The 21,351-nt window shown below is 53.3% G+C and overlaps 7 protein-coding genes and 1 non-coding gene across 8 annotated transcripts; 5 read left to right on the forward strand and 3 right to left on the reverse strand.

Moving 5' to 3' along the window:
* Positions 1-37: 37 nt before the first annotated feature.
* J4E90_010133 (uncharacterized protein) lies at positions 38-2,052 on the forward strand (the record flags this gene model as incomplete). Its single annotated transcript, XM_051439649.1, has 4 exons — positions 38-79; positions 143-464; positions 514-742; positions 789-2,052. The coding sequence occupies 4 exons, from the start codon at positions 38-40 to the stop codon at positions 2,050-2,052; spliced, it is 1,857 nt and encodes a 618-aa protein (XP_051286558.1).
* A 731-nt stretch (positions 2,053-2,783) lies between these two features.
* On the reverse strand, positions 2,784-2,873 carry J4E90_010134. The gene has a single exon. It is a non-coding gene; the product is annotated as a tRNA-Arg (tRNA).
* Positions 2,874-5,823: 2,950 nt separating this feature from the next.
* Positions 5,824-6,243, forward strand: J4E90_010135 (uncharacterized protein; the record flags this gene model as incomplete). Its single annotated transcript, XM_051439650.1, has 1 exon — positions 5,824-6,243. One exon carries the CDS (start codon positions 5,824-5,826, stop codon positions 6,241-6,243), a length of 420 nt encoding a protein of 139 aa, XP_051286559.1.
* A 2,097-nt stretch (positions 6,244-8,340) lies between these two features.
* On the forward strand, positions 8,341-10,137 carry J4E90_010136 (uncharacterized protein; the record flags this gene model as incomplete). The annotated part of the gene is made up of 3 exons (XM_051439651.1): positions 8,341-8,843; positions 8,893-9,242; positions 9,302-10,137. The coding sequence occupies 3 exons, from the start codon at positions 8,341-8,343 to the stop codon at positions 10,135-10,137; spliced, it is 1,689 nt and encodes a 562-aa protein (XP_051286560.1).
* A 1,075-nt stretch (positions 10,138-11,212) lies between these two features.
* J4E90_010137 (uncharacterized protein) lies at positions 11,213-13,062 on the forward strand (the record flags this gene model as incomplete). Its single annotated transcript, XM_051439652.1, has 3 exons — positions 11,213-12,617; positions 12,666-12,958; positions 13,024-13,062. The coding sequence occupies 3 exons, from the start codon at positions 11,213-11,215 to the stop codon at positions 13,060-13,062; spliced, it is 1,737 nt and encodes a 578-aa protein (XP_051286561.1).
* Positions 13,063-13,674: 612 nt separating this feature from the next.
* Positions 13,675-15,684, reverse strand: J4E90_010138 (uncharacterized protein; the record flags this gene model as incomplete). The annotated part of the gene is made up of 1 exon (XM_051439653.1): positions 13,675-15,684. One exon carries the CDS (start codon positions 15,682-15,684, stop codon positions 13,675-13,677), a length of 2,010 nt encoding a protein of 669 aa, XP_051286562.1.
* Positions 15,685-15,983: 299 nt separating this feature from the next.
* LSM3 (U4/U6-U5 snRNP complex subunit lsm3) lies at positions 15,984-16,383 on the forward strand (the record flags this gene model as incomplete). Its single annotated transcript, XM_051439654.1, has 3 exons — positions 15,984-16,094; positions 16,153-16,285; positions 16,337-16,383. The coding sequence occupies 3 exons, from the start codon at positions 15,984-15,986 to the stop codon at positions 16,381-16,383; spliced, it is 291 nt and encodes a 96-aa protein (XP_051286563.1).
* Positions 16,384-17,499: 1,116 nt separating this feature from the next.
* Positions 17,500-19,507, reverse strand: J4E90_010140 (uncharacterized protein; the record flags this gene model as incomplete). Its single annotated transcript, XM_051439655.1, has 3 exons — positions 17,500-17,736; positions 17,785-19,350; positions 19,496-19,507. The coding sequence occupies 3 exons, from the start codon at positions 19,505-19,507 to the stop codon at positions 17,500-17,502; spliced, it is 1,815 nt and encodes a 604-aa protein (XP_051286564.1).
* Between the last annotated feature and the right edge of the window lie 1,844 nt (positions 19,508-21,351).

Raw genomic sequence — 21,351 nt, forward strand, 5'->3', positions numbered from 1 at the left:
CTTCGCAATGGCTTCACCACGCGATCGAGTGGCCAAGATGTCGCGCGCATCCACCACCAGCTATGGTCAGGTGATCGAGGTGAGCACCACAACACACACCAAAACAAAGCGACTGCGGGACCCGTTCTGATCGATTTCCTAGTACATCCAAGACAGACTCTACCTGGCATCCTACACAAGCCCGCCCGATGCGAACACTCCGTTCCCGTACCCCAAGCAGAGCCAATCGCCGTCCAAACGGTCGTCGCGCGCGCAAGTAGGTCCTACTGCCGCCGGCCCCAAGGCGCACCCTCCCGTCTACTTTAGTATCGACAAGACGCTCCTGTACAACGCGTTCCACGGCGACTTTGGCCCACTGCACATCGGCCACCTCTACCGATTCGCGGTACAGCTGCACGAGGTTCTGGGCGATCCTCTCAACGAGGACCGCGCCGTCGTCTTCTGGAGCAGCGCCGACTCGAGGAGTGAGCTACTCCACATTCCTCGCTCAATAGCACCCGTTAACATGCCTAGGTCGCGCAAACGCTGCCTGCATTCTCGCATGCTACATGGTGCTCATCCAGTCATGGCCACCTCACCTTGCTCTGGCGCCGATTGCCCAGATGGACCCGCCGTGCATGCCCTTCCGCGACGCCGGCTACAGCCAGGCCGACTATGTTCTGAACATCCAGGACGTCATCTACGGTGTATGGAAGGCCAAGGAGGAGGGCCTCTGCGGTCTCAAGGACTTCAGCCTCGAAGAGTATGTCTACCGAAGCACATCAATCGATGAATACTGACAGCCTTAGGTACGAGAAGTTTGAGCGCGTAGACATGGGCGACTTCAACTGGGTCACGCCCAACTTCCTTGCCTTTGCCTCTCCCCAGCAACAACCCACACACGAGATCCCGACCTCATCACCCATGTACGCGACGCTTCCCTCCAACATCGCCGAGATCCAGCGATCTGGACTTCCTGGTCCCTTCAAGAACGTGCTCTCGCACTTTTGCGCGCGCAACGTTGGACTCGTCGTACGCCTCAACTCGGAACTGTACTCCTCTTCATACTTCACCAAGCTCGGCATCCAGCACTTGAACATGATCTTCGACGACGGAACATGCCCACCGCTGTCCCTCGTACGCAAGTTCGTCAACCTCGCCCACGAGATGATCACAGTGCAGAAGCGCGGCATCGCAGTCCACTGCAAGGCTGGACTGGGACGAACTGGCTGCTTGATCGGCGCGTACCTGATCTACAAGCACGGCTTCACCGCCAACGAGATTATCGCATACATGCGCTTCATGCGCCCGGGCATGGTCGTTGGCCCCCAACAGCACTGGCTGCACCTGAACCAGGGTACTTTCCGAGAGTGGTGGTACGAGGACCAGTTCAAGGCAAAGTACGCGCAGACCGTGCCATCGACGCCTACCAAGTCACCGCACAAGCAGCGCCTCGCTAGCAACGGGCAAACCTTCACACCGCCCAACGGATCGTCCAAGCGCGCCGCGCTCGGCGAGATCGAGTCGAACGAGCGAAGCAACTCGGGCCACATTGGCGTGTTGGAGGACAATCTGCCTGCGCCGACACCTGGACAACCACGAAAGACTAGCAAGCTTTACGGCAACGGCTCGCGGTCACCACAGCGCATTGACGAAAACGAGCCCTTCACCAGGTCACACACAGAGGTCAGGGCAGACATCACACGCTTCGATGGCGAGTCGGACGAGGAGTTCCACCTGCGCCAGATTGCGCGCCGCACATCCTCGCGCTCTCCTCAGCGCTCGCCTACCCTCAAGGACAAGCAGCGTCGCGCATTCAGCACCACGTCCGTCGTCCAAACGTCAGTCACCCACACCTCTTTCGGCTTCGGTGAGGAGAGCGATCTCGAGAACACTGCGCCGGCTGGCATACGGCCAAAGACACCAAAAGAGAAGAGCGGCAGTGGCAGCATCAACATGGGCAAGATCCGATCGAGTCCTTCGCGCCGAAGCACCGACGGCAAGTCTGCTGTACGAAAAACCAGCGGTCGTGTCGGAAGCATGGGCAACGCCATCTCCCGCCCAAAGTCATGAGCATCGTCACTGGATTTTGCGTTTCTGATCCCGCATCTTCATTCCGGGAGTTCTAGCACGGCGTCTTGGGACACGACCTTCATCGTCACTTCGTTTCTCGTCTCAGTCAATTCTTCGTCGAACAGCATGCCATCGGGCTTGACGCTACACATGTCGTCTGCGGGCGGGCGTTTTTGGATCACTACAAAGAGTGCATAACGGAGTTGGGTCATCATTCCGGGAGTTTACTGGGGGCGCATGGTGTGCTAATGTCTCTTTCTACTGTCTCATTACCCAGTCACTTGTTGCTGCATCTTTACTTTAGTCTTGTCCCTTTTCGCGGTAATCTGGCTGCGGATATGTTCATGACGTGTATGAGTTGATGACTACTTCTAATTGTCCAAAAACAATGGCATGTTCTTCTCTATCAAACTTGACTTGTCTGATGAATCGTGACTGTGACTTTTTCTTCGCACTACTGAAGAAAGATCTATTCTCAAATTTGATTGACGAAAGATTGTGCTGCATACAAGTATCTATTCAACCCTAAGGATATGTTACCCCGATATCAATCAAGATAATACATCCAAGAGTCGTAGACGTTAGCTTTGCTATTTCTACTGAGCCCTTGTATAGTTGGTGGTGGCGGATAGGTGATCGGTCTCCAACCAAAAAAAAAAGTTGCATCTCGCCATCAAACCAGCAAAATATTTCATTCATGCCAGTTTATACCACTGATTCTGAGCGATATACGATCAGCACGGGACTCGAACCCGCAACCTTGGCCTTGGGATATCTAAGGTAGATAGGAGGGCCACGCGCTACCATTGCGCCAACCGACCGGTTGCCATGAAGAGTTCTTGTGGTGGGAGATGTCTATGTAGCTGTTGAGCAACGAGACGAGTCTACCTGTCCCTGACCTCATGATCTATATCTGGATTGTAGCAGCCTGGGCTGGTTGGATGTCTGTTGTGCTATAGCGGTGAAGTTTTTGCTGGATGATGTGGAGGGAGGTATGTAGGTGTGGGGATGGTTTGGCCGAGGTTTGTAGAACAGAGCCGAGATGCATACAGTATATCCTAATTGAGCCCCTGAATGAGATCTATCTGATTCCAATTGTCACAAAGGGGCATATATGCGACAGAACTCAGATTGAATGAGGAGGTTGCCGTTGACTTGCACGTACGCCTAGATAAGATTAGACGGCGATGACGCGATCGACAATTTTTGGTCAACCTAAACCCCTTGCAGCCAGGACAGTAAACAATCATGTAATACCAATTCCCTTACCCACACACCTACCCATATAACAAGTGCAAATAGTTACCGCCGTGCAGTTGAATTTTTAGAGTAATTTGGTGTGGATAATTATTGCTGCTGCCCGGCAAGCTTCGGCGACTTCCGTTCTGTGCACACAAGAACTTTGGAAATAGCAGCCAGGAAAGAATCGCGACCCCAAGAAGTGACAGGATATCAACGACAATGGTATGCAGCCAAGAGTTTTCGCTTAGTCTGGACTAAGATGTGTCTCGAATGCGTGGCTGACTGGGCTGGCTGCTGGTGTTAGGTGCACGCCGACGCGTCCGATTTTGCCGATGGAATGAGTAAGAAGGAGGTTTATGAGCAAGTGCTTGAGCAGGCGAGATCGCTTTTTGATGGGCAAAGGAATTGGGTATGTAATTCTCAAAAGTCTCAAGGATGAGGAGGATGAATAGGATTGCTAATGTTGTGTAGGTCTGGTGAGCTCCTACCCTTTCCAAACTTGCGACAAATGTCCATTCCTAACCAAGACTTTCAACAAACAGCAACTTCTCAAACACAGCATCCCTCCTCTGGCACGCGTACCACTCGCTGCCCTCTCCCTCCTCCTCCGTCAACTGGGCAGGTTTCTACTTCACTTCCCCAACAAATGCGTCGCAACTCCTGCTCGGCCCTTTCCAAGGCCAGGTAGCATGTCAAACCATCAATTTTGGTCGCGGTGTGTGCGGTACTGCGGCGAAAGAAGCAAGGACGCAGCTGGTAGCAGATGTGGAGACGTTTCCGGGGCATATTGCGTGTGATGGGAGGAGTAGGAGTGAGATTGTTGTTCCGGTTGTTAAGGATGGGAAGGTATGTTCTTTTTCTTTTGTTCCTTGCTTCAATGAGGAATTGAATGATGAGGGTTAGGCGAGCAGCTGGGCAAAGGAGTATGTATGGGTTGCTGACGCATATGCAGGTTGTAGCGATCATTGACATAGATTGTGCGGAACTGAATGGATTTAACGCGGAGGATCAGGCGGCTTTAGAGGAGTTGGCGGAGTTGTTGGCACGGTCTTGTGATTTTTGAAGCAAGGGCATGGGTATGATAGGGGAATTGTCAAGATAGGGTAGAAAGAGATAAAATGGACAGGGTAGAGGGATTGGTAGAATCGTGCATTACTGCATATGGGGACTGTAATTACACTAAACGCGTTGAAGCAAATACAACGGGTTGATGCGCCTTGGTGGAACATGGACGCGGCGGCGATTTCTGAAGATACGCTCAATGAACCACGTTGAAAGGCCCGGACGCTGTGTATACTTGCCATCCATAAGCCCTCGCTTCTTCATCGGGCCCATATCATATACCAGTCCTGTGTCGATGAACCGTAGTCGCCTCCTCTCTGCAGGAAGGTTTCCCTTTCCTCTGCATTGTATGAAGCAACCTCCTCCAATGTTTGACGCCCGTGTGCGGTACTAGCAAGTCCTCTTTTCATGAGGGCCATATCACATCATTATTACCCTTCATCCATCTCGCATTCCATTTCAGAAACCCATCTTCCTTGGACATGCCTGAAAATCTCTCTCGTGTCCTTTTGTGTGGGGTCCATGTTTGGTCGGGTCGATTGCGCAATCTTACAGAAGACTACGCCCGACCCGCGTATACTAGATTCATGTCTCCATACCCAGCGAAACTTTCCGTCGCAACAGATGTTGTTCATGTTCATGCCTGCACCCTTGTGCAACACGAAAGGTTCTATCCTTCCACCGAAGAGGAGTACTCATCTTTTGGGTCTCGGTAGTGAGCCAGTCATCTCGGCATAGCTTGCCATCGCATCGGCTAATTCCGTTGTCGCATGAATATATGGATGCGTTCGAAAGAGCTCGTAGGTGTTGGGCTCGTTGTGCAGGTGGATAGTGAGTGTGTCGAACCAGAACTCTCTAAATTCGAGAAGTGGGTTGCAGCGGGGATAAAGCATATATGTGTTCAACGTATGCCAGCAAATAGTTAGGTTGCGCCAGCCGCAGAAAGAGTCAGGTGGAGTGTACACCATCTCCATTCCAGTGCTTTGGCGTATAAGATCAGCTATTCCAGCAATAGCAGTAGCCATACGTTTGCAAATCTCTGGTTCGAGCTCATATTGTATGGCCTTGCAGCTGCAGAGGAGACCGGTAAACTGAGTTGGTGGACTATCGGACTTTAAAGGGATGATAGGGACAAGTTCGTCGTAGATACGCAAGCGCAATTCGCAAGGGAGCCTCAACAGAGGGCTGTCCTGGACCACGCTATCTTCCATGGCGCGTCGGAATGTTTGAACGCAGAAAAGTAGTTCCAGAGACTACATCAAGATGAGAACATGCAGATTTGGTGACCTGACGTGGATGTAGCCTCCAGGGTGTTGGGGTCTTTCCTAGGTTGACGTGGAAGGAAGTTTGTCGATGTTGACGAGGCATCCGCCCCACTTTAACGGTATCACGTGCGGACCCGTTATTCGATCTCGCGCCCAGCCATCCAAAGCTGCCCGCTCTCCATACACCGGCGCAACACCCACCATGCCGTCCTCGGACTACACAGCGGCCACAGGCGGCGCGCTGAAACTCAAAGGTGGCGGCGGCGTCGACAAAAAGAAGAAAAAGAAGAAGCCAAAGACTACCGAATCCACAAAACCCGCCGAAGACACGTCCACCGGTGTCGCGAAACGATCAACCACCGACGATGACGTGCGCAAATCACCTTCAGACACACCCGGCCGCTCGATGTCACCCGAAACTGCGGAGCGATCGATACGAGACGGCGGCGGCAGGCAGAAGACAGAAGCGGAAAGACGGCACGACGAGATGCGAAGGAAGAGAATGGAGGAGAGGCTGAAGAAGGAGGGAGTTAAGACACACAAGGAGAAGGTGGAGGAACTCAACAAGTACCTGAGCGGACTGAGCGAGCACCACGACATGCCCAAGATCGGACCTGGGTAACGCGCTTGGGTGGTGGCCGGCTGCGACACTACGGCGGATATTTGCTGCACACGAAGGCATCTCAAAGACTACTCACGACGATGCGACGAATATCCGACAGATCAAAACAACGAACTACTCCGAGAACGACATGCCTTCATCTGCTATGCGTGGGGATGGGCCATAGGGAATGTCTGTGACTCTGTACCCGGCACAAGGACATTGTCAGGAGAATGGATGGATACCTTGTCGACGGTTTTTGATACTGTGTGTATAAATATCATGGAATTGTACACCCACAATCTGATACTTGTAACAGTCATCTGAACCCTCAAAACGAGCAACGAATTGCAGACTTGCACTTTTGATACACGGTACAAAAGAGCATTCTCTAACCTTTGATAAGCTCGAATTCTTCGGTCTTGCGCCAGTGCGATGAATGCAGCACTTCATTCAAGGAAGAAACTGAATCCCGGGTCCTACGTTGAAGTTGGGCTCACTACTTTCCATGCTTTCAGACTGATGTAAGCTGCAGACCTGTTCGGCTTTTCTTTGTGTGAGGTGGCAGCGGCTCCTCAATTTAACTAGTCAAGTCTGCAAGCATAAGCCAGGTACCGGTGGCTTTAACTGGGCGCATGCTGACCGCGTCTACGCGCTTGAAACATTTCAGAAACCATTTCCATTGGATGTTGTGATCCGCTATCAGCCTTGTCGGTGCACAAAGCCTTGTGAGGACACAACTCTTAGACTCTCGAGATGGTCACATGTGCAAGTATCACGCCTCGAGTACACCCACCTGCCCAAAAGACACCCAAAGGACCGCATGGGATGACGCTCGGGTCAGCTCAGAGCACTCCGGTCTTCGTGCTTCCAAATCGGTGCATATCATTGGAGGAACGAGAGTCTTGTGCCATCAGTCGGAACCAGTATACGAATCGCCACGGTTATCTGCAGGCTGACGACTCCAATCAAACCCTTGCACGCAGTCTGGCGACACATCTGGCCGAGTAGATTGCGCAAATTGTCTGTGCAGTGACCGCATCAGCGCGGGAGGGGCGGGGGCGTTCTCGCACAGAACGCACGTCTTGTTCCCGCCATTCGTGGAAGCGCATCGCGAAAGTCGTGGTCCAGAGCCATCTCGCGCTTCTAATCCCACTGGAGTCGAGACGGAATGCGCGAACGCGTAGTGACAGCGATACCACCGCAGTAGGTCCGCGCGCTAGAATGTGTTCTAGAAAGGCGTGCAATTCGCACGACTCCCGATGCATCACCCCTAGTAAGCCCACGATAGTGGAAACTGTTCTGATGGGTTGTAGCTTGGATCCACCTGCCGAGAATGCTTAGCGCGGGCTAGGGCGCCCGATAGCTGCTTGCTTCAGCGCCATTGAGGCTTGTCTCAATGCCAAATCGCACCTTAAGCGAGTTGGAACGCCCGGCGCCCCATCCTGCGGTCGCGTGCTGGTCGAAGGCGCCTCGACGTATCGAGAGGTTTGCTTGACAACACTGTGTACGGACAGTATCTGCGACGTGTGAACAGCAACGGGAAGAGGCTGGTTGTTGTACGATAATTCGCAAGCAAGCAGGCATGCATGCCGTGCATAAGCTGTACCCCTCTTTGAGTAGACAAGGCTTGTATCGAAGCTTGTCACTCCAACGTCTACCCCAGTACAGCGATCCCATCCTTATCAGCCCCGGGCGAGGTTAAGGCGATTCAAGGCGGCATAGCCCATACCGAACGGCGACACCGTCTGCATCTTAATCGTATCATTCGCTCCCAATCACACCATTGACCAGTAGGCTTTCCAGACCACACCGGAGCTGCGCCGCGACTAGTCTGCAGAATATCAGTCGCCGCTGGGGTCCAGCCCATGCTCTGCTTTTGCGAGCGGTTCCCGGGTGCTGGGACGAGGGTGCTGCGAAGTTGAGAAGGGAACCCTCGTAGGCGCGTGGGTATAAAGGCCGTTTCGTACCCCCATTCACCCGGCTTGCAAGGCTATCTTCTCTCGCGCCTCTACCCTTCTTGTACTCTCCTGGGTTCTTTATCCCTGGTAGACTCAGGCTCAGTCTTCCACTTCGCTGAGTATACCTCTTGGTGTTCTTGTCTCCCCGTCGCCCGACATGTCGGTCAACGACTACGAAAAGCAGCAGTATGTCGCTGGCGAGAGTCCCTCTGATCATGCTGTGGGCGATGTCCACGACATCAAGGACCACGCCCTTAATGAGGCTGCTGGTGTCTACGGTTCCGCTCAGAAAGCCGAGGACTACGGCTACGTCCAGAGAGGTCTCAAGTCGCGCCACATCCAGTTCATTGCGCTCGGAGGTACCATCGGTACTGGTCTGTTCCTCGGTATTGCCAGTGCTTTCGCCAATGCCGGTCCCGTCTCTGTCCTCCTTGGTTATACCATCACGGGTGTCGCCGTCTTCGGCATGATGCAGTGTCTTGGAGAGATGGCCACATGGCTCCCGCTTCCCGGTGCTATCCCGCAGTACGCTGCTCGTTATGCGGACCCCGCTCTTGGTTTTGCCGTCGGTTGGAACAACTGGTACAACAGCTCCATCACACTCTGCGCCGAGATCTCTGCTGCCGCTCTCTTGATCAACTTCTGGGACCAGGAAGAGAAGTAAGTATAACGATCCAATCGAGTTCCAACACGTTCTGACTCCAGTTAGGTACAATCCTGCGATATGGATCTCCATCATCATCGTCATCATCGTCTTTCTGAACATCTTCGCCGTCTCGATTTACGGAGAAGCCGAGTTCATCTTCGCATCCATCAAGATCATAACAATCATTGGACTGCTTCTTGCCGGTCTGGTTATTATGCTCGGTGGAGGTCCTGACCATGACAGGCGAGGATTCCGCTATTGGAAGGAAGGTGCGATGAAGGAGTACGTGGGCACTGGGAATACGGGTCGCTTCACGGGTCTCTGGTCTACCCTTGTCAACGCAGCGTTCTCGTACGGTGGTGTTGAGATGGTTGCAGTCGCTGCCGGTGAAGCCGCCGACCCCCGCAGGAACAGTAAGCAACGTCTTGTCTTGACTCTTCATATAACGATCACTGACCTTGTACCTCTCTAGTTCCCAAAGCCGTTCGCCGTGTTTTCTGGCGTATCCTGTTCTTCTACGTCCTGGGATCGTTCATCATCGGTACCTGTATCAGCTCAAACGACCCTCAGCTCACCGACGAGAACGCCAAGGGTGCTCAGTCATCCCCCTGGGTCATCGCCATGAAGAACGCAGGCATTCCCGTCCTCCCCCACATCGTCAACGCTGTCATCTTGACATCCGCAACCTCATCTGGCAACGCTTTCCTGTACACCGGATCGCGCTATCTCTTCAGTATCGCGCAGAACGGCCAAGCCCCACAGTTCCTCCTCAGGTGCAACAAGAAGGGTGTCCCTGTCTACGCTGTTGCAGTCACAGCCTCAATCTCGCTACTCACATACATGAGCGTCAGTGCTGGCGCCAACAAGGTATTCGGATGGTTCCAGAACTTGACCACCATCGCGTCGCTCTTTACTTGGTGCACCATCACCTACACATACACCCGGTTCCGTGCGGCATGCATCGCCCAGAACGTTGACCGCAGCACCATGGTGTTCGCTAGCAAGTGGCAGCCATACGTTGCCTGGACTGCCTTCGCTTACTTCGCTCTCATTATCCTCTTCAATGGCTTCAAGGTCTTCACAACCACTCCTTGGGGACCCGATGAGCTGACCAGCTTCTTCACTGCCTACATCGGCGTTGCCATCTTCGGTCTCCTCTATGCTTTCTGGAAGATCTTCAAGCGGACCAAGATGGTCAACCCGGCCGAGGCAGATATCTGGAGCGGCAAGGCGGCGCTTGATGCGGAGGTTTGGCCTGAGCAGATCCCGCGCAATGCGCTTGAGAAGTTCTGGTTCTGGCTTTGCTAGATGGGTGGCGGTGGTATTCGCTTGGGTGATGTCTTTGCCTTGTCGAAGTCGGTGTATAGAAAGGACATGTTTGTAGCGACTATTATGTTAAATGAATCGTATGAACAACTATATCGTTTTGAGAAGTGAGGAGAGCTCAACAGTAAGTTTTGTGATCTGAATTACTATACACCCAAGGCGCTAGTCGCGCCCTACGCTGACGAAGGTTTGCCGTCGGGTAACCTTGGAAGGCATGGGGCGCCTTAGCCAAATACGCGGGGCGCGATTCTCTCCACAGCTCAGGACTCTCAACCCCGGCTGCTATGAACTGCTTCTTCGAGATAATACTCTGGTGCTGTATTGACGGGTTTGATGGTCGCCCGGCATGTCTCTGTCGTATTGCTTTGCTGTGAATGGCATGCGATGTCGTCACGAGGCACCGTTTAATTGACCAATATTCCGATCCATGCGACAAGTATTGGGGTGCCTGAACGCGTATGCAGTGTATTCATAGGTACTTCCAGCTCATTTCGCAGTGTCATAGATGCCTTGGGTGCTTGCAGACTCTCGTGCGACAGCCGTATACAGAGTGTAGTCTTTCGATACAACCTTGGAACAGTCCAAAGGTACGGACAGCAAGTTTCCTAGGGATTGCTCCGAGACGCTAGAGCGGAGATCGTGTGTCGCGCATTGCGGGCTCAATATTTAGCCACAAGTCACCCACTAGACCCACAGGTTTGCCTGATTGGTGTTTCGCGTGTCAGACCCTGTCGCGCGACCTTCGATCAACGGCTTCCCAGGCATCCACGTTCGTCATACATCGACTTTACTGACACCAGCGGACCGAGTACTCAAAGTTTGTCGCACATAATCAGCGACCGTCATTCTCCACTCCAGCGCGTGTCTCCGACAGGCCCTCACAGGATCTACCGGCTATTGCATGCGCTAGTCGATCTTCCATTGATTACAAACATGGAATTGCGCAGTTAGCAACGTCGAATTCGGATCAAAGACGTTATGCGTGCGCATTTCAAGACGACAGTCATTCGAATATACCATCCTACTACAAGCGGCAGATTTGCCGACGTCAACCAGAATGTCGGGCCTTGGAGATGACACCAAGTCACAGACGCTCTGGACCATGAACAACCAACTTGTCAACAGCCCAGACGCGGAACAGCCCCGGAAGTCTCAAGACCAGCCATTAAACCGCGCTTGTGAAGCATGTCGCATTTCCAAAGTCCGATGTCTTACGAACCCGGACACAAGCTCGACGCAGTGCCAGCGATGCGCCAAGGCGAACAGAACATGTGTTTTCGCGCCGCCGGCCAAGAGAAGGCAGAGAAAGAGAACAGACGTGCGAGTCACGGAGTTAGAGAAAGAGATACAGCAGATGCGAAGTCTTCTGAAGACCAACGCCAGATCATCGAACGATGTTAGCGAACAGGAATCCGGCGATGAGGACTCGGATGATCAAGGCCATGTGAGAAAGAAGGAGACGCCTCCTAGCGTGTCAAGTCGCCCGAGTGTTACAACATCAGCGTCAATGGTCACAGCACCAATCAACAAAGTACCCACAGTCGACTCCACCCCTACTGGCGCGCCGACAGACTTCCTGGGGTCTTCTGATAACGACATTATAGATCGTGGTGTCATCTCGGAAGATCTAGCAGTCGAGCTCCTGAGCATATGGCGCACCGAGCTCGTCGCTGCGTGTCCAGGCATCACAATACCCAAACAATGGGACGTGTTCGATCTCCGAGCAAACAAGCCTGCGCTCTTCCACGCAATCATGGCTGCGGCTGCGCACTCGAAAGGTTCTGCCCTCTCTGACAGACTACATGAAGAAACCGTCCTTCTCTACGCACGTTCCGCCTTCATCAAAGGCGAGAAGTCGGTTCAAGCTATTCAGGCGCTCATCGTTACAGTCACATACTATTCACCATCGAAAACACCAGGTCAGCTGCAGATCTATCAGTGGGTCAACATGGCCGCATCGATGGCTCTGGAGTTGGGCTTGACATCCAAACCCAGAACGCATGAGCAACTCCCCAAACGTGCGATTCGATCGCTCCAGAAGATTTCCTCGCCCGAGGAGTTGCTCGAGCACTGCCGCACTATCTTACTACTCTACATTATCAGCGCAGGCTTCTCGATGAGGCTGAAACGCCCCAACATACTGCTGTTCAACAGTTGGATGGAAGAGTGCTTCAACATACTGGAAAAGTCGAAACTCTTGGACGATAAGAGGATAGTGGCGTGGTTGAAGCTTCAGAGGATAGCCGACGAGGCAAATACGGCTTTTGGCTTCGACGATGCTAGCACAAGCTTCAGTCTCTCAGAGTTACGCATGCAAATTATACTACGAATCTTCGATCGGCGGATGCAAGACTGGAGGAAAGGGATTCCAGACGACGTTATGACGCTGAACTTACAGATAGAGTACTACTCCGACATGTTATCCATGTGGGAATTCGGCATGGACGGAGGTCGCTACGACGGTAAGTCAAACCACGCACATCACATCCACCCCATCTAACACAACCCAGTCATCGAATTCCGCAACCGCCACATCACCCTCCCCGCCCTCGACGACGACTGCGTGCAACCCGAATCCCTCCTCTCGCGCTCCGCCCTCCAAATCAACGCAACCACAAAATGCATTTCCGCCGCCCACACCATCCTCGACTTCTTCATCGCCGTTCCCGTCGACAAACTGCGCAAATCGCCCAACGCCCTCTACGTCCGCGCCGTCTACTCCCTCGTTACCCTCATGAAAGCAGAATACGCCGTTGGCACCGACGCGGAAATGGGCGAACTACTCGAAAGCCAGAGCCTGAAAGTGAGTTATTACCTCGACACTGTGCTGGATAAGACGAATGAGGCGGGTGGACCGCAGGAGTGTAGAGTCAGGGTGCCGAGTCATTGGAACTTTCTGCTGCATGAGAAGTTGAAGAGTTGGTGGGATGAATATGTGGTTTGGAGGAAGGAGGGGAGGCATCTTAAGAGGAGGAAGAAGATGGTGGGTGGAGATGAGATGAAGACAACAAGCGGGAATCAGACTCCTGCGTTTGCAGAGCAGAATGTGCAGGTCGCGGCTACTTCTGCGGCGGCGTCTGCGTCTGCTATCGATCCAGCTCAGGTTGCGGCTCAGCAGCAGCAACAACATCAGCCCGCTCCTCCTTCTCTACCGACATCGTCGTTTACATTGGGTAACGCGTACCCTACACCTACACCATGGAATGCGAATGACATGGCCATTGACCCGCAGCCGATCAGCGATCAAACGGCTTTCACCACGGATATGGGCGACTTCTCCGCGGCGTTTCAAAACGGCGATTTGTATCTGTGGAATGATATGACGGCGGATAATTTCGGGGGATGGGTTCCACAGGGAGGATCGTATGGTGGTGGTGCGGGATTTGGAGGGATGAATGGGGGTATGTTCTGAGCATATTAATTTCATCGTGAATATTGAGGTCTTCTTCGCAAATGTGATTGTATTCCATGCAAATACCGTCTGAAGCACGTCATTCATGACACATATAGTCACCCTATCTACAATTTCTTCAACCCGCCCTCAACCCACTCGATGACCTTCTCCAGTAACCCAACATCAGCCTTGGCCTGCTCCAGCGCCTCTTCACCCTCAACAACAAGTGCGCCACCACCCGATGACAGCTCCTTCTGGAACCGCGCAGCAGTCTGCTTCAGCACGTCAAGATAATGCGACTGGATGCTATGATTGCTGTTCAACTCCTTGATACCAAGTGTCTCATGTAGATGCTTCGCCTGGAGTAGCAGATAGTAGAAGTTGAGCGCCGCCACGTAGAAACCAAGTTCTTGGCGAAATTGCATCCATGACTCTTCTAGGATTGCATCGGTAGCATATTGCTTGGTCAGATCAGGCCATAGGAAAGGCGCGACGGTAGATAGAGCGACTGGCGTGGCGAAGATGTTGGTTTCTTCGTGCTCGTCGTCTGCGGATTGAGGACGCGGCGCGTTGGCCTCGAGGGTCTCGCCTTTGAGCCACGATACTGCGCTTGCTTTGAGGTTCTCGTACGGACAGTGCTCTAGCGTATCACGGATGAAGGTTAAGCGAACGAGATCGTGGGGATGTGAGCGCAAGACTGTTGTAGTGAGGTAATGCGCATGGCCGCGTAGGCTCGGGGACGGCGAGTTTGCGGAGATGAGCGAGATTGTTTGCAGGTATTGGGCGAATGACTCGTCGTCTTTGGGCTCGCCGATGTTGTTCTTTTCGAGTGCGATGAGACCAAATGTAAGAACTGTGTCGAGCAGTGCTTCAGGCTCCATACCGACGGTCTGTTGCCCGAGAGTTCCAATGAAGTTGCTGAGTATCGTGGCGTGTCCTGGGAAAATGGCAATTGACGATGACTCGTCTTGCTTGGCTGAAGCATACAGTTCCTGTTTGACGTTTTGCGCAGCGATAAGTAGAAGAGCGCCTGTTCGTGAGAGCGGTATATCGGCAGCCGTGGCTGGTGGCTCATCTTCTGTTCCTGGAATACCTCGCTTCTCATCCTCCGTATCCATCACAGTCCGAAGAAGCTCCTTATACTTCAACCCAAGATCCTGAGTCAAGGCTACAACCTGTCCAAGAATCGCAACCCTAGAGGTCAGATCCTCTTCTTCTGCGAACCTATCCGCATATTTCTTGTAGTTGGGCTTGTTCGGTATCCGCTGGGGCTCGTACCGCTCCATCAGTCTGCTTGCCCACGCCAGGCCTGGAACGTCGTCGTCTGATGTCAGTGACAAGACGTAATCCTCGAGGATATGCGTGAGGAATGACTGGAGTAGGCGATTGACAAGATCGTTCTCCTCATTGCTCGGCGCGTCGCTCTGTGCCTCCAGATCTGGCTCCGACTGATTGGTGTTTACACGTAGCAGATTTCCGCTGCTTCGTCTCGATGGCAAATGCGGCCTCTTAGTGCCGGAAAGCGTCTTGACAAACTTGACAGCAGATAGGGTGAGGTCTTCAATGTGCGTGTTGGCCCTGTTGTATGCGAGCAGTGCAGCCTGCAGACTGGTAGAGAGGAACCGGCTTGGATATTTTGTCTTGACCCGTCGATGTAGCGTTGCAAGTATAGTCAAGAGGACCTCGAACTTTAGTACAGGAAGTGGCGGGACTACGGCTGGTTGGAACGCAGGACTTGTGCTCGATTCGCCCATTCCGACTTCTGCCGCTTTCTTGCTTCCGCTGGGGTCTGCATCATCTTCTTCGTCGTCGGTGTGATCGTGTGGTTCTTCAAATTCCAGTAGCCGCAGCGCTTCTGTCACTTTCAAAACACACTCTCGTGGGTTACCCTTGGCGGCGATGTCTTGCAAACAATCTTCCGATAGCGGGAGCATCGGAAGGAGCAGATGTATCAAATCCCAGCCGATAGTCGCAGTAAGCTCTGCATCTTGAAGAACCTCGTGTAGGACCGGCAAGTTCTCCTCGGACAAGTTGTATTCAATAATAGTAAGATAGGTGATGGGATCGGTAACCGGCGGACGTGAGGCTAGAAGCGGATGCTCGTCCTTCTGGGCAGGAACCTGGATCTCGGCCATGACTCGTGCTCTTGCTTGTGTGTCCGAGCTGCGTATACTGGATGGCAAGTAAAGTCGAAGCGAACAGAAAGTGATCGAGAGTAGGGCGGCGGTGGAAACTGGGATGTTGAGGGTGAATGTACCTAGAAATGTTGGATTGGGGCTGGGCCCTGACGCAATGCCTACCAGCCCACCACTAGATTCGCGTGCACGCTAGTCCCCGCTTCCGCCAAGACGATCGCTCCTGCCAAAGTTCACCGCGGAGGCGCCTTGTAGCTCTCACACGACGAATCGCATCCACGACAGACACATTGCCCGCCATGGACGAGAAAGAAGAGACCAACGAGCCCCTCGACCTTGTGCGCCTCTGCATTGACGAAGTCGTCATTGTCAAATTGCGCGGCGACCGCGAACTCAAGGGCAGACTACACGTGAGTCGCGATGCAGCAGCTTGTATATATGTACATGCATAGCTAACAGCATGTCTAGGCATACGACTCGCATTGCAACCTCGTCCTCGGAGACGTCGAAGAAACCATATACATTGCGGAGGAGGAAGACGAGGACCAGGAGCCTCGTGTGCGGACAGTCAAGAAGCAGAGCGAGATGCTCTTCGTCAGAGGTGAGAGACGTACATGACTTTTTAGATGACGTGAAGCTGACGGTATGCCAGGTGACTCGGTAGTCTTGATTGCACCGGCAGCGGAAGCAACGCAATGATCAGCATTTCACGGTTTCTCGCACGAATCGAATTTCGACATAGCAAGGGCGCAAATGGGTTGCTGAGGTGAAAAGGGCAACGACGGCACGAAACGAAGCAGTCACGATTGAGATACCCGAATGCTTGGATGGTGGGGGGCATTCGCTGGGGCACACTTGAGGTGGAGGATAGCAAACGTGTATATGGAGGTTTCGGGCGTTCAGCACAGGCATGGACGTGTCATCTGAACCTCTCTCAACGACCATGAGATGATGCCCACCAAACAAGCAAACATCATCAAGTACAATGGAAACCCATATGAAGTCTCAAACCTAGGCCAGAAGTACATGCACATCCACAATCGAGTTCGCTCACTGCAAGGTGTTCGCACAATCACTCAAGGTCAACGTTGTTGAAGATGCCAGTATTAAGCGCTTCTCTTGACTCTACTGGAAAGCCCAAACTAAGAGCTTCATTGTGCCACGCGTAACGCAGATAGAGAAACCCCATACGCACATAGTGCGGTGTCCATGTAACTCCTGTGCGTCGAAGAATCGCCGATCGCTGAAACCCGACCCAAGAGGAGTGACAAAAGGAGAAAAGGGAAAAAAGACGGCCACCAGAAGGAGAATACCGCGTGAGTTGGAGAATTAGACTAATGGGAGTGGGTGTTCATGACCTCGTTTCGTCGTGATACGGCCGGAAGCGCTTTCCAAAGCAAGTAGATACAGTCGAAGGGAAGTTTGCCATCTGCCAGGGTATGGGTGACGGTGACGAGAGAGTAAGAACCAGTGACGGAGGGAACGAAAAGACTCAGGCCGGATAACCATAAACTCCATGCACCGGGTGTCCGAACGAAGGTTGGACTAATGTAGACTGGGAAGATTGCTGGTGTTGACCCTGTTCCAAGAAGCCGCCAAAGCGCCGAGTATCCGTGAACAATAAGCAAGAATGGAGAAGATTTCGATGGTGACCATGTTGGTGCTGATGCTGAGTTGTAGCAGACCGGTTGACTTGTACTGCCTGGCTCTTGACGGGTGGGTGCTGGTGGATGCCCTCGGAGAGATGCGCGATCACACGAGCCCTGAGCCACGTTAGAACACAGTCAAGTCAGAGCCATGTGGAGACAAGTGTATTCACTTTCGCCTCCAAGTTTGGCTGGCAAGGCTGTCCCTAGACACAAATGGCAGCGAGAAGCCCTTTGAGACCTCTGCCTCGACGAATATGGAAGCACGCTTATAGCGCTTGTCGGTGTACTTCTCGTACACAGCCGCGTGATGCTTTTGTGGGTTGTCGCAGCACTCGAGGATGACGGAGATGAGGTGTCGCAGTTGGGTCAGTGTGTACCCGGAGTAATGTACGTGTGCTTGCGACTAGGGGATGTTAGCATGGTCTGATATAGTGCATGGATGCAAGCTTACCCAGTCACCCTTCTTCAGCATGAAGCGGGCGAGGCAGTGAGCACCGGCCGACAGGAAGCTAGGAGCGCAACCCACGAAGCGCTCATCCATGACGGTGATCTCCAAGAAGTACTTGGATAGGGTACGAGTCTCCAGGTCGTAGTCATCTGCTTTGCTGATACGGCGAAGGAAGCTCATTGGGCCAGGCCAACCCAGCTCGAACTGAAGCATGCTGAGCATGAAGCGCTCAGCCTTCAGGACCTCATCGGCAGTGTAGGCACCGTCGACCATGTATACGATCTCTTGTACTGACGGGCAGTTGATCTCCTCGTACTTTGCAGCGACGAACAGCGCGGTGGCGCCGACCAGCTGAAGCTTGCCAAGTGAAACGACCTTGCACGAGAGGAAACGATCGACGTAGTTGACGGCGAGGAAAAGAGTCTCGGGCAGAAGGGTAAAGCGGTTGTGAACCTGAACGAGCCAGTCCATCAAGACGGATCGCATCGACCATTGGATCTCGGCCTGGTGGTCCATGTAAGAAGCGTTGGGCTTCATGCGCTCTTCAAGGGCGTGCATGTACTCGAAAATCTCGTCGCCGTATTCAGCGACCATGGATGTATCCCACTGCTCATCCTCCACGTCTTCGGCACTCCGATTCGCTTCGACGAAGATCCGAGCAGCCTCAAGTTCGCGTTGTGTCTTTGCAGTGATCCTAGGCGCAAGGACAAGGGTGACACCGCCAGTTGTGTTGTCGCCGCGCGATCGCAGAGACCGGGCAGTAGTGTAGCCGTCGGCATCGTAGTACTCTTCGTCTTCCTCCTCGTCCCAGTACTCTTCTTGGTCGAGACCGTTCAGGCCGTTGACCTTGGCAAGTTCCTCATTGCGCTCCTGCTCTAGGACGCGCGCCTGCTCCTCGAGAGCATCTAGGTATTCGTACCTGTCGTCCGCCCCATTTTTTGACTCGGCTTTCTCTTCCTCTTCAGGGATGGTCGTTGGTTGCTGGGACTGTGCGGAGGCACGGTCCACGTTGGGAAATGAAGATGGCTGGGTAGGGAGAGGTTGGCGAGCTGGTACATCTACGAGAGTTGTTGTGTCGTTAAGGGGTTCTGATTGTGGCTCCTTGAAGACGGCTGTGGAGGACTTCTTGGTGATGACCTTGCGGACTTCGGCGGCCGGCTGGCTGGCGTTGACGGTGATAGATTTGGTAACAGCAGACGCGACGTCGCTTGCCTCTATTGACGCGTTCGCCTTGGCTGTGACGTTTGCCAGAGGGCGTTGCGCTGGTCGTGCTAACGCGCCAGCCTTTGTGGTGATCTCCTTGACCGTGACGGCAGAGTTGTCCTTGAGCACCTCAAGACCCTTCTTCTTCCCATTGACCTGCATGTCGTCCTTTGTTATGGGTTGCCGCGTGTTGCTGACGTCTCCAAACACGGTCCGCTTGGCTGCGGCCGCCTTGATGCCGCCGACCTGCATCAGTGTGGACAGCGCTGGTGTTGACTTATTGCGCGAATGCAGAGTCTTGCCGGCAGGTAATTGGGGCGGCGCGTTCTCGTCGCGTACTCGGAGAGCCCGCGCAGGACGTTGAGGCTGTGGAAAAGTCTGTCAGCGGCTGTGAAAGGAAGATTGTGTGGGTGACCATGAAAAGACTGGCGATGAAGTCGCCAGCCTCGGAACGCGTCCACGCACCGCCATGCCGCCAAAGTGAGAGTAAACGAAGAGAGAGCAGTCTTACCTTTGCGTCCATTATGTTCTGGTCTGTCGATTAAAGACAATAGTCTTGGAATGTATGTTGTGTTGACAGCGACGGTTGCGAAGTGGACGATAGGGGCAGCGGAGGTGGAGCGCTACAAAACAGTGGCCGATATAAAGAAACTCTCCATCTAAGTTGGCGACAATGAAATAGACGGGTCGACGTTGTCGAATGGCACGAGGAGTGGTGTTGACGACAACAAGAGCTTGTAAACTTATATGGGAGCTTGGAGCTATGCGCGTTTGGATGGGCAATGTTGTTTATTTACTGGACACTATCCCCGAGCGGCCCTAGTGATGATGCACGGGCCGCACCTTCCCGATATGCTTCCGGTGCTGACAGGCACGTCATCTCGCCGAGGCAAACGCGAACTCCAACACCATTACAAAAGACGTCCTTAGATTGCGCTTCCGCACATTGCGAATCTCCCGCTCTATAAACTTTCGCACAGTATCCAAGTGCTACCGAGAGTGTATTCTGACACTTTCAGGGTTTTCAGACACCTGACTGCAGATATACACGTACCCCGCCAAAAGACGCGCTGATGGTGGATTAAGTCAGCTAGAATCGCGGAATCACGTGACGGCCATCATTCTGCGACCCTGTTGTAAACATCCTGTTTATGCGCTCTATTGCCATAACAACCCATCTCGTCATACTCCAGGTGCTTTGGATGGCCTCAATTGTGGTCGCGATCAGAAGGGTGGTCTGGAACTCGTAAACACGACCCGCCGTCGGGCGCCCACACCCAGTCGATCAGCGCACTGCCACCAGATATCAAACGGCAGCCTGCGCTTGCCTTTGTTGCGCCGGCGTTGTCCCAGGCAGCCTGGAAGAAGGTAATGCGTCTGGGGAACGTTGAAAGGCCTGAAACTGGCGCCGTTATCGCGTCTTTCCTTTGCTTTGTCCCCGCGGGCTGTATAGGCCGAGAAGCTCACCGCCGACTGACTGTGTGGACCGATCCCATCCGTAGCGAGATCGCATGGAGCCAAAAATGCGCACAACGTCTTTCGAAATGGTCCGCGACCGGGATCCCTTCTGAAACGTGTTTGCGCAAAGTGCGGGAGACATGCTGTTCAGACTTCTTAATCGACCCCTCATCACTTAGAGTGGTTGTCCGAGCTTCACGCCACGGATTTGCGAAGTCGCATGCCGCGCTACATATGTACCCTCGCCATGATCCGCTCGCGCACATGCAGGGTCGGAATCTGAGCAGCAAGATAACAAACGGCGATAATCCGGTCAAAGCATGGCTTCCACACCACAGCGGGTGTGTAGACTATCCGCGGCTTGATTCCTGCGCTTGCGCTACCATCGTCATGAAAGTGTGGGTCCGAGATCATCAGACGATTGCGGGAGCACATGTAGACATAATTCCTTGGTCGCGTAATTCATAAGTAGCACGAGCCTCTAGGGAATCCTGTGGCGACTCATTCAGGGACGGTTGTCTGCAAAGGGGAACTACGGAAGCAGGCGTGTGGCATTGAGTGTCACACGGAGATCTCTCCAATAGACGCCCGGCACCATTTGCCAACGAATCCACAGCGCTTCACCCACTTTCGGGACCGGAAGCTTCCTTAGCCCTCTGACTAGAATTCTGTGTGAAGGCGACCCGGAGTGTAGTATTCGAGTACTCTATGTGCTCGAGATGGCGCATCGGGATATCAGGGTGCTAAAGGTCGTCCTGTCCATATTCGCACGGAACGTACGCATCTCGACCAGCACGCCGCGTATCCGCCCATTGGTCATGTTTGACCTTGTTGAGATCGGCTCTCTTGCGCAGGTATAGTCAACAAGCGATTGAGTTGTCCTGTGGCATGCATTCTAGTCCCCCTCTA

Source organism: Alternaria incomplexa (assembly GCF_024043165.1).
Source record: "Alternaria incomplexa strain BMP 0042 chromosome Unknown scaffold_19, whole genome shotgun sequence".
NCBI classification, from domain to species: domain Eukaryota; kingdom Fungi; phylum Ascomycota; class Dothideomycetes; order Pleosporales; family Pleosporaceae; genus Alternaria; species Alternaria incomplexa.